The following is an 18,676-nucleotide window of genomic DNA, read 5'->3' on the forward strand; positions in this document are numbered from 1 at the left end:
CACACAGCCTGAATGTACCGGACTTGTAGCAACAAGACATAGAAAACGTTTGTTTCCTTTCAATTAACGTCTTATATCTCAGTACTTCTTCCAACTTCTTAAACACCTATGTAGTAGCATCCAGAATGAAGAGCGTTGTTCTTATCACAATCTGGGAACTCCGCGATATGGTTAGTGCACATATTGAAAGAAGATCCAATTTCTGAGTTTCTGCTTGACTGGTCGCCGAGTGAACGTACATTTTCCCTGTACATCTCTAAACAGATAAGAGATACTGTATTTATTTATGTTAGATCATTTGCAAGATCTTAGAATTCAATTCTAAGATCTTGATTTTATAATTATAAGCTAGTCATTATATTAAAAAACGTAGATACTTTTTGTCACTTTTTTGACATTTGTTTGTCCTTTTATTAGCAAAGTAGTACAAATAATAGCAACATTATTAAGATCAAAGATAGCCAAAATTTAAAAGCCTTTTTTTTTGTGTGGAAAAACTCAAAAAAGATTCCTTGCTATTAGTAGGGCCTTTGTGTCTTCACTTTCCACTGACGTCTGATTTCGTGTCGTCCTTGCCAGACCTTTTGTTTAGTCCACTGAAATACCTCTCTCTGAAGGCGTTGTGTCCCTGGTAGGGGATGAAGCGGGGGTCTGAAAGATGAGCCAGGCTGTCCAGTTCCTGTAGAAACAAAACAATATCTGGGTTATTGTGCTTAACATGTAAAAGTTAAGCCTAAGTACAAGCAACTGTTTCACATACCTGTATAAAAAAAGGTCAAAGAGGTCTATGACAGGTGGTAATTTTGTTTTTCTCTTAAGAAAAAAAAAAGAGAAACATTGTGTAGTTTTCCGTGTTTACATTCTAAATGCATGACTAAATATATATCAACTGTTTCCTCCTTATAAAGACGTTTGTGTTGGCTGGAAGGTAGCTGCTGATCTGCAGAGGCATCGGGGGAGGAAGAGAGATGCTGGGAAGAGGAATAATGAGGTGAGTTGAGCTGGAAGTGCTGTAATATGTTTGTACCACCTCTCGTTTGCTCGCAGACGCTGCCAAGCAACCTGGAAACATTTTGCATGATCATTCAGAGGAAACAACCTCACCATGAACCCAAATTAAAGAGCCCATATTATGCTCAATTTACAGTGTGCAGTGTTATTTTGGCAGTCCACAGAGAGAGTTTACCTCCTTTAATGTTAGGAGGGGGGAAACGGTTTTGCTGTTGTGCATCTTCTCACCAATTAATGACACACTGTGTTCCTAAAGGGTGGGACAAAAGACATAATTTGCCTCCCTAACGCTGTATTGGAAATGGTAAAAAACTGTATAGTAAAGACCACAATAACAACCTGGTTGTGCTTAATATCCACTATTGTTTCATAAAATTCAGACTCAACAATGGTAGGATAATGTCTCGAAAAAGTGTCATCGTAACAATCTCGATAATATCACCGTCTTCAACACCTACGTCCGTAGTGATGCATAAGCAGACTCAGACCTGACTGTAAAAAAAGCTGAAATGCTAAAGATGAGTCAAGTAGTTTGGAAAGGAGATGACATGAGCAAGAAGAGATGGTAATTGCTAGTCCAAATTAATTTAGTTCATTCCGCGTTCACCGGTGGTTTTCTATTGCTGGTGATTCACAGCATCCTGCAGTCACACTCAGTGTGAAAGAGCAGCAGCATTATCACGTACAGCCAGTAAAATAAAATGACGTGGAGCAAAGCAGCGGCTTCCTGTTTCATGGTCAGTAAAACTAGAAACCAGCAGGAACTATGAGACCCTTTGCAAAAACAACAATAGTTTTTTTTTTAAAGAAAGAAAAAAAACTACAGTTGCTGTAGATTTAGACAAGTCACAAAAGAAAAGCTTGGGATTCAATGCAAAAAATGGCGAAAGTAACGATGACGCAATCTTGTCTTGTGGGAAAGAACAACAATGCCCTCCCAAAAACAGTGCGCACATTTATAAAATTACCAAGAACAGTTTGAAAAGAAATAATTGCTTGAGTTTACATTTTGCAATCCATTAACATATTCAAGCAGTTGGATGGAGTCTCACTTCTGCAGACACCAATTATGACGCACAATATGCAAAAGGTTGGAAGAGAGGAGTAAGGAAAATGTGGTTTTTATCAAAACTTATATCATCACTGTCATTTTAAACCAACAATAACGGCATCACATGATTTTCAAACATCGTACACTCCTGGACATGGCTGCCAATTAAAAAAATAATTTTAGTGTAAAGTATATTTTACTTTATTTCTCCAAAGAATAAACCCCTGTTTTACCGAGCTTTCAGCATTACTTCTCTCAATCTCTCAAGTAGTGTGATGTCACTTCCGCTGTTAAATTTAGTAGTATTTAGCATTTTTTAACTAAACTGAACTGAAATAATGGGTAACAGTTCATTTCTGAATGTAGAAGAATAGCAGCAGCTAAAAATTTAAATCACAGTTGAGTTTTTCTGTCACTGGATGAAGCAAATTCAGACTTTTTTTTAAACTAATATGCTACTACTAAAAAAGCCACAAGCTTAGCAGAAGAAGCCTGTTTCAGCTCCTGGATGAAAAATATCAGTATTGGCAGATATTTAAATTTAGATACAGAGAGTGGACTGGACACTGACATTTCTAAATCAAACAAATCTTTTTCCGATTAGAAATCAAATGTTAAAAGGAATAAGGCCATGCCATTTACCATAGAAACAGAAAGAGCTGAACACGCCCACGCACGCACGTCAAAGTGAAGCAAACATTTGCTTGGGAAACATCAGGCTGGGAAGCCTGATTAAAGTGTGCAGATAGGAGCACTCTGAAAGCCATTTGGAAAGAAAAGAAAAATGCAACCTGAGACAGATACCGCTCAGATAACATCACACAACTCTGTGTTTGTGTGCGCATGTTACACAGCGCCGTTCATGGGAGCAATTTTGTGGGTTTTGAAGTGGACTGGATGTCAGATCCAAAGACGGATTGTTTTCCATACGACGTGTGATTAAGCCATTTAGGGTTCCAGTATAAAAGAAATGAGCCAATCACAGCCAGATGGCGAGGATTTGCTGCAGACAGAAATACAGACACCAACACTTCCAGTGGGATGTCATGTGAAAACAAACACACATACTGCATACGCTCATGCTTACATGGTCACACAAACGGAGCACTTCTGCAAAATACAATGACTGCATTAAGGAGCGGGGTGGCGCACACGTGTTTTCACTTCATATAAATGTTTCTGATCGAGCACACACACCTATACAGCCCCCTCCCACACACACACAAAAACATCAAACATTTCTGCTGCTCACAGGTTGTTAATAAGTAACATTATGATCATTTGTAAAACAAAGACATATATATAATATGGCTGCACTTCCAGAACAGAAAAAAAGCAAAGTTAGAACCTGGCAGGTACATCAAAGGAATGGATTTACTTTATTATCTCAGCAACACTTTATCTGACACTACACTGTTATAAAAATGACATAACAACTGCCATGAAGCTGAGGGCGTTTTTATGAATGTTTATGACTGTTGCCATGAAGTGTCATTTGGTAAATAATGACACTGTTAATGCAAAGTTGCATTAAAAGTCCATTAAAAGAGTCATTATTTACCAAATGGCACTTCATGACAACAGTCATAAACATTCATAAAGACTCCTTCATATTCATGTCATGTTTATGACAGTGTCATGTCAGTCTTATGCACACCCCGTTAAATAAAGTGTTACCATTATTTCTATCTTATTAATTAATCGTTTGACTTGACTGGGCCTCATCATGTCAGCCCTTCTCCATTTGACAGCTGTGAAATGAAAATGAGGTGACAGCACCTAATCTTTGCAGAAAGGACCTAGAAAAAGTTGTTTTGAGATCACAAACAATTTAACATCCTTCTCTCTATTCTGAACCTAGTTTGTTGAATTAGAATGTAATGTAGTTTTATGACTCCAGTAAATGATATTTACCAGATGGAGGTCATTTGGCGTTCTTTCAGTATTATAGGACTCATCGTTTGTCACATTTTGTGAGAGTCAACTGACCCAAACCAGGGATAGAAATCTAAATAAGTATTTCAGATACTGGCCTATCAAACTGAATTATGCAAACGTTCAGAAGCCATACAAATATTTAACAACGTGAGCGAGAGCAAATCGACCCGCCGCGACTTAACTGCACTGGAACACACTGGATTTTATTCATCCGCTCCTTTTTTTTTTTTTTTATCCAACAAAAAAATGTACAAAAAACATCGGACCAGTAACTCCTCGTATTCCAACTAGAAAAACATTGGAATTTTAATTCCCATAAACACTTTGGATTTCCAGCTTCCAGCCTGACATTTTTCCGCTAGCACTTACCTCTGGCTCCTTAATTTTTTCCATGGTGATTAGCCGCCGTGACGTGTGGCTGGAGAGCGTCTGCTCGCAGTTACTGATGAGAAGAAGGCAAGGATGAAGAGGAACCATCTCCTCGCAGTACCTGGGAAACGGACAACAGGACACATTCAGCAAGGTGCTTGTCCTCCGAGCAGAGACACAAAAAAGTGGACTGATTCATTACAAGTTTAAGTTATGATAAGAAAAACTGAATGACTGGAAACATTTGAGTTATTGGACTAAGGAAGGATTTACAGCAAGGTCTTATTTTCTCTGTGCTGCTCTCTTTCTCTAATAAACACCATCTGCTCCAGCAGTGCAATGAGATCACAGCTTGTAAGCTTATGAAGGTTTTGTTGGGTGCAAAAAAGAAGGTGGAAAAAGTGAATCTGAGCTGACAGGTTGACTGCTCGCTCCATCATCACCAGGCCAGTCCACGCTAAGGCCTATTAACCAAGCATGATGTATGCGTTTGCGCGTTTGTGTCAGTAGCACCTTCCCCACACCGCCACCGGCGTAGCGACAGTCCCGACAACTCGTAGCCAGATTTCAACATCACCGTTTCGCCCCGATTCCTTGGCCGCATGTGGGGATGTTTGGTTGCTATGGGAACGGCTGGTGATGCAGCCAAAGCATAATTCTGCGCTGCCTATCAGAAAGAGTAAGTGCAGAGAGAGGAGTCCGGCTTGTTTTTACTTCTCAGGTAGTGTGCGGCTAAGCTAACAGGCTACAGACAGCAGGTTTTGTGTACCACACGATCTGCAACCAACCGGATCTCAACAATTGACTGATAGAGAAAATTTCAGGACCTCTAACCAATAAACATTGTGCCGTCATGAGGTTCCATACAAAAATACATCTATATTTGTTTATAGGAACACATGCCTCCAAATTGCACATGCAGTGGCCGACTGAAGACAGCTTTTTTAAGCTGCAGTTATAATGCATCATATTAAGCAATGTAGAGACAGCAGAAGAAAAAGGTTTACAAAACGATCACTTTTGAACTCATAAAAAAGGCTATTTTAAATTTAAAATCCTCTATTTAATTAGCTTCTTGTGATCAGTGGAAAAACAAACGAGTTTCATACACCATTCCTTCTGACTTTATCTGTAATTATAGGCACCAAGAGCATTGCACTATGTTCGAATCATTGTGTAGGAGGGCATGCTGGATGCAATCTGTTTGGAAAACCCCCTTCACCTGCATCTTTTCATTAACTTATTAAAGTCCAGATGGTGTTTCCTCCCCTACAGCGAGGCTGAAACTGCTGATGACGGCGCAGAAACCCCCAACGCTTTTTGAGATTGGAGCAATTTTGGAATAAGGAAACAACTCGATGCAGACCTGAGGCCCAGTTCAGTAGCACACGGGAGGATGGCTGGGAGGAGCAGGAGAAAAAGTTCCTTAAGAGTGCAGCATTGCCATGATTACCTTTAAACTGGATTTAGGTTTTACAGATTTGTTGTTTTCTAGCCACGTTTGAATGGCCTTCGAAGTCCTGGAGACTGTGTGGCGGTGTTCATCCAGTGTGAAGGCGACTTAAGTAATTGATCTGTGTCCCTGTTTCATTAAATGTGTGTTAAAGGATTTGTTATGCGTGACTTCCAGGACCAAGAACCGGTTAATCAAAAATAGAAAAAAATTGAAAATCCTCAAACATCATTCTTTATACAAGTATTGCCTTTGTCCTAACAAAGCACCATTTACATCTCAGCTTTGCGTATTTATGTTGCAGCTGGGTAACTTTATGGCAGAGATGACGGATGCAACATCATCCATCTTTATCCTTTTCTCTACTTCATTTATTATTTTTCAGGGGCAAAAATGGAGGAAAGTTAAAGCAGTTCTTCATGTCACCTGTCATCACACACACCCACACCCCCCCACGCCCACGCACAGCTCTTTATTGTCATGAAGCGGCCAGACGTCCAGAGTCCCCACTGGTTCTATCACAGCCACAGATTCATGCTTGCATATGTTGGTTGGAAGGGGCGATTGAAACCTGATAGGGTTCCCCGTAGAGCCGCCAGATAGGGCCCAGGAGACAGGCTACGCCTGGCCTTACACACATACACACACGCACCCCTACGCACGCAGACACAAACATTCACAAAACACAAAGGTCAGCCTGCAGACCGTAGAGACAGATAATTCATATATCTGTCCTGCCTGCTCGGCCTCGCGTGTTTATTTTGGCACAGGCGCGGTTGCCGGGGACTGATGGGATGACGTGTGAACATGATGGCACAAACATTAGCTCAAGTGCAAGACCACACACGCTCACGCATGTATGAAAATCCATACAGTTAAGCAAACTGCTGTTACCTTTTACGCTGAATGTGCTCCCTGCCTCTTCCGAAGCTACACGGCGCGCGATTATCTCATCTCCTCCGAAACCTTATAATCAGCGCTCAAAAAAAACTGCAGGCCCTTTGGGCTTTTCCTGCCCAGAAGGGCCGTTGATGCTGAAGCCTGTTGCGGTTCACACCTTTACAGCTGAACACCTGCACTCCTTCCCTTTGCTGTGTCGCATGGTGCTTCTAACAATGATGGACTTTGTTTAAGAGGGGCCATCTTGCTCAGACAACCTATAAAGCAGCTCAGCGGTGTCAGTTGTGGTTTGCCAAGGCCCAGCTGTATTGCTGGAAACACCTTCACACACCTGTACGTTATTTTTGCGCAAACACTGTCATTTATTTACACGCGTGACTGGAGAGTGATCGTGACTCCACTGAAGGGCATGCTGGGAAAAACTAGAGAGAAAGCATACGGAAAGTTCTTTGTGATACAGAGCTTTATTTTTAGTGCTTCTGTGACATCTACTTTATCATGACGGTAAAGTGAAGCGCTCACGTAAACTTTGTGCACAAAACGAGCAAGAATCAAGCAGTCCGGGTTTGTGGTATGAGGCTGCCCCCTACTGGTAACAGGTTTTATTGTTTTTCAAAACAACATTTGAGATGCATTTTCATTTTTACGAGCTTGTAAAGGTAAAATAATAATTCAAGATGGCTTATAGAAGAAATACTCAACATAGTTTAAAGGGCACAGATGATCTGATCATAAAAAAAAATCTGTCATGCTTTACCTAATAAGCTAAATGTGACTCGTTTCTCTTTGGAAACCATTTGTATGATGCTATACGTTATAAACTTGTCTTCGTCTACTGACAGTTCCTTCATATTATCACTTGAAAAAGTTGATCAGTTGTTTCCCCCTGGTCAGGATTAGCTCATAAAGTTTCTATTTGTTCTTTGAATTTTTCAATGCCTACTGTGCTTTTTTTTTTCTTAAAGGTTTCTTTTGCCCTCATTGTGTATAAACGATGTTCTATGAATAAAGACAGCTTAATTGATTTTGCTTTTACGTGGTTGCATTTTCATGGAAGCTCTATTTCCATCTGTTAACCACTGATTTTCACATAACAAGCAGTACAATCTCTCTTGACCAAAGGGTTGTCCTGGGAACTGAACTGGCTGTGTGTTGTTATTAGCAGATGAGACCGTGTATGTTACTCACTCTGGCCTGTGTACAGGCAGCCAATAGACAAGCCTCCCACCCAAGACAAGATGGTGGGCGGAGAAGCTTAACAGATCTGTAAAGATGTCACTCAAGTGGTACGCCTGTGAGACAGGTACGTGGGACTCTGCGTATCTGTGGAAGAGATTCGCGAGAACGAGGGTTTAAGACTTGATGCAGAAAACTTTAAAAAGAAATGCATTTGTTTGTACATAAAACTAATAAGTTAAAGTATTTTTTTTTTCCTTGGATAATAGCATTTTAGTGCAACTTACAGCCCATCAGGGGATTTAATGGTGTCCTTATGGGAGCCAGTCCTTCTGGTTGACTCTCTAATCCCGTATGGAGCTGAAAAAAAAAAAAAAAACGTATGAAAAGGAACATACTAAGCATCAAGAAAGCAAAGAGTTACATAAATTAATAAATATATATTTTTTAGAAGCTCAAGAAAGAGCAGGTGTGAAACCTATTCTCTGTTATAATTGTAAAACAGCTCAATGTCTTCGTATTAGAAATAAAGAACACGACCCATTCGCAGATTCCGGTAGGAAGCTACGAGATTTTTATTTCTAATTGAAATGCTCAACATACCACTGCAAAAACATCAGGCCCGCAGCATCTCACATGCTCCGCCATGCTTAACTGTGAGTCTGAAGAATTTTCCACTTTAATCCTGTTTTTGAGTGTTTATCGTCAAATAAAAAGAAACTTTCAGTGTAGGCCAACCCTCTCAAAAAAAAAAAACAATAAATAAAAATACACAAGTGTTTGTTTTGGTCAAAGCTGAAACACACAATGAATTAAAGGAAGTGCCAAGCAAACAAGTCATAAGCAGCGATATCAAACTTTTCCTCCTACTTGCTGTGTTTAAACTTATTCCTTCTGAACTGGACTAAGCGACTTCTAAAATTTTTGCAATCTTCGAACGAATGAACAAAGAACCTACGGTCAGTGATGATGGCGTCAAACAGAGCTGCGTTCCTCCACACCGGCTTGGACGCGTCAGACACCATCACGTCCACATACATGTCCTCTTTTCCGTACTGCCGGAGGTTGGCTCGGATGTTCTCATCGGGTCCTCTCCATTTCTGGTTTTTACGACTGGACCGGCCTAGAGTGGAAGACAAAAGACTCTGTCAATGCGCTTCTAATGGGACATTTTCTACAGCAGTAAAAGATATATTTTTTTAAAAAACCCACAGAGACAAGACACGCTAACTGCAGCTGAGAGAAGAGCCATACCTTTTCCGTGAATAGTGTTGTAATCGATGTCTGTTCCACACACGTACGCTCCAAAATGAGAACACGCAACCAAAAGGCTCCCTGCGACCGAAAGAGGGAGGCAGTGAAAAAAATTTTCTGATGCAGTCTCTGTCCACAGCTGCATGCTTCAGAGATCTTACCTGTGCCTACAAATGGGTCAAAAACAAGGTCGCTGTCTTTGGCCATTGCGTGGTTGGCCATGATGAACGACAGGCCGGCGTCCATGCTGGTGTTCCCGATGAAATGTCTGTTCTTCACGCTGTAGGAGCGAATCAGTTCCCGCTGACCGTCTGCTATCTGAGGCGCAGGTATGAAAATGAAATCACATCAACACCTATCTTAGTTTAATGCAAACCAAAAAAAGGTAGATTAATCTACAGCACCTTCCAAAAGTATTCATTTCTCTTGATTTTTTTTCTTTTTTTTTTACAACCACAAGCTTAAATATTTTTGACTGTAATTGCTCAACACCAATATATGTCGTACCTTTCACGTCTGTAAAAATGTGAAAAACCTATTCATCTTTCCCTTCCACTAAACAATCCTTCATTGAAGTTTGCGGTTGTGATGAGGCAACAGTTGAAGAACTAATATTTTTGCAAAGTTTCTATTTCTCACCCATCTGCCAAAGTAGATGTAGTTTGGATGCTCAGGGATGTTGTTGGGGTCGGTGCCATAGTCCTCCAACAAACAGAAGATGTGCTGAGGGTTCTTCAGGCTCACGTTGCCTTCAAAGGGAAGATAATCCATGGCCTAATGAGCAGAGTAGGATAAACATGGCATTAATACAATATACAACCTTTGAATGTGGAAGTAAACCATCCGTCTCCACTCTCAGACAAATACTCACATCAATCTTTTTAATTCTGTCCTCAAACAACAATGTTTTATTGAAGGTGTAGACATTTATTCTGTACGAAGAGCCTTTCTGCATGTATGGACTCTGTAGCGAAATCAAGGAGGAGAAAGGAGGTCAGAAGTAGAGTTGATAAGGGTAAACTGTGATTTATACCACAGCTCACTCACCATTTTGTCTGGTGGGTAGTTTAACAGGGATGTCCTGAGTTCACTGTGTGTTCGTCCACGGCCCCAGAGCTCAAATGCAGACCTTGGAGGACAAGATGGGGGGGTAAGATTTTTTTTTTCTCATTAAAGATGTCTGTGAGCAGAACTCACACACTTACTTTGCACAAACAGATCTGGCCATCACGGTGCAAACATCTTCCTCCGACAAGCAGTCCAAGCACCAGAAAGGAGACTAAAAACAGCAGAATAGAAACGTACCGACTGTGAGGACGATGAAAAGATGCTCTAATCTAAATCCCACCCAACCATCTGTTGACCTGCAAAACGTCAGACAAAAAGATCAGAGTGCACACGGTGACCTCTGACCTGCTCTTTAAAGTTTCCGCAGGGATGGAATGGTTTCAGTCGGAGAGCCAGCAGAGCCTTAATCTCCTATTAGAATCAGGGCATAAATGAAGAATTATGTCAAGACATCATTGATTTAACAGAAATCATGACATAAAAAAACTTGAAACTTCAGAAAATGTTGCACATAACCTTCTAGAAACGCTTTAGGAATGTTTGCTAAGGTTTCTCTAAAGGCTACAGATTGAAAATTAAGTTCAACCATCAGGAAATGTTCTATAAGGTTTAAATCAAAGAAATTGAAGAAAACTTTCAGGGAACTTTTCCGCATTGCTCTGTTAAACTGCTGCAAAGCCCACTCTGAATAACTTTTATCCCTGGGGAAATATTCTATGATTTTTATCCGTTATTTATTTGAGAAATAGTGAGAGGTGTGGTAAACTTTCTTGGGGTTTCTTTAAAGATTACATCCTAAAGGTTGAGGACAACTTTTAGGTTCCCTAAGGTTAAATTATGCATTTTGGAACAATTTAACCCTTTAGGGATTGTTCCTTAAAGCTGCTTTAGAGACTCTTTTATAAAAAAAAATTACATTACCTTAAAAGAAACCTAGTCCATATCATTTAAAAAATAAAGTTGCAAAAAAAAAATTTAAACTTCCCATTGACATTTATAGATAGACATGTGAATGGAAATAAACGTTAAGACCGAGTATTAGTGGATTATCCACAAATAGAGTGGTCGGAAGAGAAACATTTCAATGTGTTATTATTTTGTAACCACTCTATCTTAAATCAGCAACTTTAATCTGCGGATATCGATTCATTCAGAGGTACTAACATTCCTGTTACATTAGCATTAAGCTACCATATCATAATACCATGCTATAACAGAGTGGAGCGGGTCATATAGCAACTAGCTGTAAAAAAAAATGTATCACCGGAAGCTAAACAAACAATAAGAAATTAGTTTTATCGTTACCGGTAACCTAAAATCCAGATGGTCATGAGCCAGATGGAAGAGATATTGGAGGCATGATTTGCTACCGGAGGCGGCCATGGCTAGTGCGGGTTCAAAATAAGTCCGGCTAGAAACAGGAACATGCACAAAAGGTGCCGCTTGGAGGTGACAATGTAGCCATAAAAGGCAGGGTTATGTGCGCTCAGTTTTTGATGATATACTCTCTAATATGTTGAAGTTACTGGTTTAGCTCTACGTTTTAATGGTTATAGTCATTTGTACCATTATAAACAGTGTACCTAATTCGGAACATTTATTAATTAACATTAATTAATTTATATTTAAATAAGAATCTTATAAATCAAATGTACGCAACTTTTACTTGCTTTACGGGGAGGGAAAGATTCTCTCCTCTCCACGGTACTTTAATCAGCTTTAAGCTATTTCATGACCAACAGATAAGACGCTTTTTCACGGCGGTCTGTGATTGGCTGCCCGGAAGTGTCCTCGTCCCCACTGGTGGGGACAGATGTCCATCAGATGGGCTTGCGTGTGGATCTGATGCATCCGCTGTGCTGCGGCTGTCAGCAAAACTGCAGCCCTCATAAACCACATCAGGTGAAGAACCGGAACGTACCGGAGTTTGGCTGCCGGTCAGGTAAGATCCGAATCTGTCACCTGAAAGTTGGATAATCAACTCTCTGAAGTTTTGAAAGGTTAACAAAGCAATTATAGGTTAGAAAAAAAGGGAAGTACGATCAATCATAGATTGTAGTTGTAGTTTCTTTTCTACTAGATCTTCTTGCATTGAATTTTATTACTATGTCACGTGAAACTGGACAGATTGCGACTTCCGGTGATAATTAGCATTAAAATTAAGATACTAAAAATATTAATAATAAAATACTGTTTTCTCTCTATCTATGTCATTTAACCACATCCCAACAAATTTGGCTTAACGGTTTTTTTTTCTTCTATTTGTTAAATGGCAGGATAATGACAGATTTATACTCGAGAATTTAATATGCACGCACAAATTCAGATGTCTACATACTTGCATTATGCATGTATATTTTTTAGTACTTTATGCCATGTTTATCCTTCCACAACCTTCTCACAGTAGTTTGCTGGACCCATTCATCTTGACACAATAGCTGAGTCAGGTTACACCAGCTATGGGCACACACACACTTTTCAACACTGTCCACAAATTTTCTTTGAGATCAGAGCTTTGCAATGGAAACTCCAAAATGTTGCCTCTAAGCCACTTTGTAATAGTTGCAATATGTGGCTAGCACTGCAACGTCCTTTTCTTCTTGTATTCAGAAATGAAGGGGGTGAATAATGGGGACCAACAGCCAGAGGAGCAACTTTAAACCCGAGGTCGACCTCAACGCTCCCGCTCGGAGTGACGATGACAGAGCGATGCCCAACGTTTCTGTCAAAGGCCTCAAGGAAAACTGGCAGAAGTGGTCCAGTGAGCACCAGGAGAGCCAGAAGCTCAACCCCTTCAGTCATGACACCAGGCAGACTGTGGTGGCCCTTCAGAGGGGACAGGATGATTACGGGAGACCCCAGCAGGGGTCCCTGACTGAGAAACGTGGGAAGGAGGCTCACACACACATCGGCAGGGAGGTCCAGAAGCTGTGCGAGGTGATAAGGGACATCGGGGAGCACGACGGGGACGGACGAGACAGCCACAGGAAAGGGATCACGGTTGAATTCGGGAAGCTTTTTGAGCATTACGTGGCCATCTCCAATACGCTGGTGGGAATTCTTTTACGGGCCAGAAAACAGGGGCTGGTGGACTTCGAGGGGGAGATGCTGTGGCAAGGAAAGGACAATCATGTAATTATCACTTTGTTGGAATAAGCACTTATTGGGATTTGTGTTGATGCCTTGATTCATGTTGAGAAAGAGTGACTTCAAAAAAATAAAATAAAATACAATTCTCTACAAATCCTCCTGATTTGTATTAAAAAGTAGTTTTAGATCAGCTCAAAGTGAAGACACAAGCAGGTAGAATTATCATCAACATTTCCGACATAATTTCAAGAGAACAAGACAGTATTTCTGTTCACAACCTCGGTGAAGGTCAGATGCTTCCAAAAATTAAGACTTCCCCAAACATGATTAAAACACTTTTATTAAAGGTCACCAGCTGTAGTGAAGATTGATAGTTCGTGCATTTATGAGGAAAAGAAAATTGTGCAGCAATAATTTCACGCATTTCTTTCTTGAATAAATTCATAGTTTGTTCAGGAAAAAATTTTGCCCAACCTTCCAATACTTTTTTTTTTCATAAAGGATTACAAGTCTCAACAGCAGTTTGATCTAGTTGGGTCTGGACTTTGACTAGGCCATTGAAACATCTTGATGTGTTTTGTTTCTCTTCCATCCATCCGGTTGTAGATTTACTGCACAGTCCTGAAAAATACTCAGTTTGAGCCCAACTTCATCTGTTCTCATCTAATCTTACAATTGACTCTATATTGTTACAATGTAGATGTGAATTCATGGCCAATTCAGTGTAAGGGTGCACTGGCCTCCAGAAACAGCCCAACTCATCACCCGTCTGCCACAAAGCTCGACACTTAGTATGAGATTTCCTCTCTAAAAGAACTGAGGATGCGCTCCCTGTCCCCACTGCTGTATTTTACTGTACTACATCTGGCGATTAAAACAACTTTGATGTTAAATAATCCACTCTTCAAGATGTTGCTTGCAGCTGTAAGCCCATAAATGTATGAAAAGAACCATACAAACCCGGCCGCATTGAAGTCCACGGCTTTATGGTGCACTGAAAGTGCATGAGCGAGTATCTAAAGTCAGAGGGGTAGATGGGCCTGAACCAAGGTGAACACAAAGCCTGCCGCTGACAGACAGCCTGGTGCTATAGGATGAACCTGATCCGACTTGGACCAGAGCCTCGCAATATGTGTTTATTACAGAGGTGCTTTGTAGTTGCACTGTCATGATGATTAGTTTTGTTTTGGGGGTTTTTGTACCTTTACCACAGTAAGATGTACAGTGTAATAAAAGCACTACTTTAAAAATGTGACACTAGCGAATTTGACTTTATTTAAGAAACTGTACAAATATGGTCAAATGTTTTGAGTTACGAGAAAGAATGAGGACTAATGAAGACCACAAACAACCCCTTAGAAGCAACATTGTTTATTCTAAATTAATGATTCAAAGTGCATATTGGTTGTACAAAACATGCTCTAGTGCCCACACATTTACATTCAGTTCATACACAGCAATAAAGGATGACAATGCCCTGACATTTGATAAAACTGATTAAAGATGGATGGCTTCTGAATTTAAAAGCTTCTAAACTGATCAGCTGGATAGAATCACACACTTCCAAAAAAAAAAAACACAAGTCTGCCATAAAATTAGTGTTGTTGCTTTTTCATTTTGAATTATGTGTATTCTGTAAATATGGTTTTGTTTGAGGTAAAGCAGACCTTCACAAACTGGTAGTCAGTATTAATGTACATCTTTCGCACATACCACCTATAAGCAATGGGGCTTTTTTTACTTTTCTTTTTACACATTACAATCATTTTAAGTATCTTCAGTGCATTAACTGCGTCGTAGTGCTTCTTATGATCATTTTGTACAGTACCTGAACAAACAAAGTAACGTTTTGAGGATTACACATGTAAAACAGGCGGCACAGCTCATATACTCAGTGGATAAATGTTCAATTTAATATATTTTTGTTCACATGCATAACCTCAGCTTCACAATGCAGGCCCTATGAAATGACAGATTCTGTTGATGTTGATTAGTTTTGTTCTACAGTTGCATTTTAAAATCAAATCATCTTTCAGTTTTGATCAAATCAGAAAAATGCTAATTGGTCCATAGCCATTGGTTTTCTCTAAGATGACGAGCTAACAGAGAGCTTTGATACCCCACCCTTCCTGGGGCATCTTTGTGGCACATTGTGAAGAAACCGAGAAGTACTTGCCCTACAGGGCATCACACACGTTTAAAATAAAGTACTGTCCTTAACCTTTGTCAAACAAGAAAGAACAATAGATCCTGTATCCTCCAACATGGCAGCTACAGGAAGGATGATTGACGCCACTTTATCAAAATTCACTGAAGAATAAAATGGATACGGAGTTCAATGTGTCTCTACTTTAGAGTTGAGGAGCTCAATCAGCTGATCTGCCTGCAAAACATTTGACAATGAAAGAAGATGTTAGCTGTTCAGGCGTTTTTCTTCTTTTTTGTTCTTACCCATCATGAATAAAGTATAGTGACAGCTACACTACAGATACCAACAAATGCAGCACCCCATCCACTACACTCACACAGTCTAAATGCAAATAACGCTGTGATGCAATATATGCAAATAAAAAACTAACGACCAGATTGTCTTCCTATGATTGAAATGCTAAAAACGTTAGGCTACCTACTCTAAATCTGTAGGGTAGCATCAGTAATTAAATAAGATATTGAGGATTTGACAGAAGAAAGTTGTGATTTCAAAACTGACCAAAGAGAGAGAAAAGAGTACGGATTAATCTTGTTGTTTCCATTTAAAATAAAAACAGCAAGAAATACATATTCCATATCTCTGATGACAGAAGCCCCGGGTAAAGCACTCATTTTTAACAAACCTAAATTCAAAGTTTTTCTAAAACTTACCGTGACAAACCAGTAGGCGTTGAGTCTGTAGATGAGGCGCGACATGAAGCCCATTTGACTGACTGGTGCCAGAACATGAAGGTGTAAATGTGAGACGGAACAGAACGGTGGCCAATGGAAGCCGAACCTGCACAGGAAACATGTGAAGTATTTACTGTTACATCTGCTGCACATAACACATCAACATACGTCACTCGTCAAAAGACGATCCTCTAAATTTACTGCCGTGCGATACTGAATGTTGCTAACCTGACATCAGCGAGATCGGTCACGTTGTGTTTTTGCAAAACATCCTTCCCGACGTCAACCATTTGCTTCACTAGAAACAACAGGAGAAGAATTTAGCTTGTTGACCGTATGTGCAGGAAAAAAAAAAAAAAAAAAAAACACAAATGAGTGACCTTACCTAAAGGCACATGTTGTATGTTGAGTGATTTACAGTTTCCAACATGTTTGGTTGGGACAACCAGGTAATGATGTGGAGCTGCGGGTTTAATGTCCCTGAAACAGCAAATATCTTCATCCTGCAACATATTTATTTCACAAAAACCTGAAGTTACCAGTCTGTGGTTTACAATCAGCCACATGTTGCTCTGTGTCCACATGAGGCTGGTTCCTTTGAAGGCTAGAAATATTCAGAAATGTACGGATTTCGATGGATGTATCTTCCACGTCTGGATATGGATAGAAACAGAAAACGCAGCGTGGAAAATGTAATTTCCTAAAATTACATTTTCTACATGTAGAAATGTAGAATGTAGAAATGTAGACTACATGTAAAAACGACTGTTAAATGTGTATTCATCCTTTATCAGTCTGCTAAGTTATCATCGCTTTATTAAGCAATTTCCCCCTTGGAGAACAATAAATGATATTCTCTTCTATTGTCCCTCCACCTGTTCATCAATTCATTAACCTAGAATTCAGCTTTTCAATAGTACATCCATCCTGTATCTATCCATCTCTCTGTCCACCATCCATCTGCAGTCAGATAATCATCACTCTATCCACTATTAAATCCATTAGTCCATTATCCATCGATCTATATTCCTGTTTATCCATTATTCACCCATCCATTGTTCATCTCCTGCTTAAAATGAACAGTGACTCTGTCTTTGTGTACTCGGACTAAAAGAGCCTGACAATTCTGAACATTTGAGTCTAGAAAAGGGAGAAATTTCACCACAGCCTTTTACTGCGTGAACTTTTGACTTGTACAGGAACCCTGTTTTGACCAGACGGGATGCGAGACACACCTTACCCACATGATGGACCATTAACACAACAATTACTGCACTACAGGTTCACTGTTCTGCAAGCTATAATCGACTAAAATATCTAAAAGGAAGCTTCAATACCAGCCACGTCTTCCCTGTCCATGTCTGACAAGAGCAAAATCCGTTGCTATGAGAGTCTGTTAACAAAAACAAGCTAAAGCTAGCTGACTGACATCCACACACAAAACAGGAAGAAAAAGATTCTCACTCTGTGGAGAAGCTCTGTGTCCATTTCATTGTTTGCAATCCTGCAGAAAACACACTTGTTGTTATAACCCTCCGCTGGTACACCGCCGGCTCGGTCTGTGCCCGTTGAGACGGGCTGAGAAGAAGTCTGACCCTCGGCCATTGCTGGGCAACGTGAATTGTCAATACTAAGACCAGAGAAGTCGATCCCAGATGCTCGACTCTGGATTCAGCCTCTGTTCTTTATGTACACGTAAATATATTTATTCTAGCGCAATAGCGTCTTAACTTAACCGTAACCTAAAAGTTTAACAAAAATGACAAAATAACTGAATTATGTATATTTTTTTTATCCTCTCCCCAGATGTGAACAGGAACAGAACTTTGACAGGTTTTCCGCTGCGCATGCGCGACTGGGAAAACTGAACGGGGAAAATGATTTTATAAGTCTCTGTTTGGCCTGAAAATATTGTTGTTGTTGTTGTTTAAAGTCCGTGCTTGCCTCTCTATTTTTATATCCTTGTGTATAAAAGAAGCAAAAATGTAACTAAATATGTTTAATATGCAGTTATACACATATTTAAACTGGGACAATAATATCAACAGCTGTTCCTTTTGATATTAAGTCCTAGTCTCCAAAGAGACAAATGGCATTAGTTATTTTGAAAATGTTTTTGGATGAAGTGGAGAGGGCCATATCGGGTTCTGATCATTTAATCAGGAAACAAAAACCTTTGACAAAAAAAAAAACTGTTAATGCTAACTGAAGCATCCCTAAGTACATTTTTGTCAGTAGCACTAAAAATGATATTTAAAAAATTGGGCTGAATAATTTCTCATAAATCAGAAATATGTTTGCAGTGAAGATAATGATGCGGGAAAAATATTTAGTTGCACTTTGTTGCTACGATTTTGATTTTAACATACCATTCACTACTTCATAAATCTATTATAACTAACCCTCCACAGGTGGCATGACTTTATGAAGTCTGTCTGCAACAAATTTCTTCACCAGGTAAAAAAAAAAAAAAAATATATATA

The 18,676-nt window shown here is 39.8% G+C and overlaps 3 protein-coding genes across 5 annotated transcripts; 1 reads left to right on the forward strand and 2 right to left on the reverse strand.

The window, feature by feature from the left end:
• Nucleotides 1–383: 383 nt before the first annotated feature.
• On the reverse strand, nucleotides 384–11,609 carry trmt11 (tRNA methyltransferase 11 homolog). 2 transcript variants are annotated; one of them, XM_023331325.1, is made up of 13 exons: nucleotides 11,533–11,609; nucleotides 10,566–10,631; nucleotides 10,358–10,431; nucleotides 10,200–10,281; nucleotides 10,024–10,116; nucleotides 9,792–9,926; nucleotides 9,314–9,470; nucleotides 9,153–9,233; nucleotides 8,857–9,021; nucleotides 8,186–8,258; nucleotides 7,911–8,045; nucleotides 4,370–4,490; nucleotides 384–679 (listed from the first exon to the last, which is right to left on the reverse strand). In XM_023331325.1, the coding sequence occupies exons 3-13, from the start codon at nucleotides 10,378–10,380 to the stop codon at nucleotides 539–541; spliced, it is 1,206 nt and encodes a 401-aa protein (XP_023187093.1). In that variant the 5' UTR covers nucleotides 10,381–10,431; nucleotides 10,566–10,631; nucleotides 11,533–11,609; the 3' UTR covers nucleotides 384–538. The 2 variants fall into 2 exon arrangements, with proteins under 2 accessions (XP_023187093.1, XP_014324247.1); XM_014468761.2 differs by having other exon boundaries at nucleotides 11,526–11,608.
• A 377-nt stretch (nucleotides 11,610–11,986) lies between these two features.
• LOC111608154 (actin-binding Rho-activating protein-like) lies at nucleotides 11,987–14,552 on the forward strand. Its single transcript, XM_023331326.1, has 2 exons — nucleotides 11,987–12,162; nucleotides 12,831–14,552. Exon 2 carries the CDS (start codon nucleotides 12,849–12,851, stop codon nucleotides 13,374–13,376), a length of 528 nt encoding a protein of 175 aa, XP_023187094.1. The 5' UTR covers nucleotides 11,987–12,162; nucleotides 12,831–12,848; the 3' UTR covers nucleotides 13,377–14,552.
• Nucleotides 13,250–18,006, reverse strand: hint3 (histidine triad nucleotide binding protein 3). 2 transcript variants are annotated; one of them, XM_023331327.1, is made up of 5 exons: nucleotides 17,658–18,006; nucleotides 16,579–16,696; nucleotides 16,422–16,491; nucleotides 16,173–16,299; nucleotides 13,250–13,328 (listed from the first exon to the last, which is right to left on the reverse strand). In XM_023331327.1, exons 1-5 carry the CDS (start codon nucleotides 17,796–17,798, stop codon nucleotides 13,284–13,286), a joined length of 501 nt encoding a protein of 166 aa, XP_023187095.1. In that variant the 5' UTR covers nucleotides 17,799–18,006; the 3' UTR covers nucleotides 13,250–13,283. The 2 variants fall into 2 exon arrangements, with proteins under 2 accessions (XP_023187095.1, XP_005799057.1); XM_005799000.3 differs by lacking the exon at nucleotides 13,250–13,328 and adding an exon at nucleotides 14,666–15,693 and having other exon boundaries at nucleotides 17,658–18,005.
• Nucleotides 18,007–18,676: the final 670 nt, after the last annotated feature.

The sequence above is a fragment of the Xiphophorus maculatus genome, chromosome 3 (assembly GCF_002775205.1).
Source record: "Xiphophorus maculatus strain JP 163 A chromosome 3, X_maculatus-5.0-male, whole genome shotgun sequence".
Lineage (NCBI taxonomy): Eukaryota > Metazoa > Chordata > Actinopteri > Cyprinodontiformes > Poeciliidae > Xiphophorus > Xiphophorus maculatus.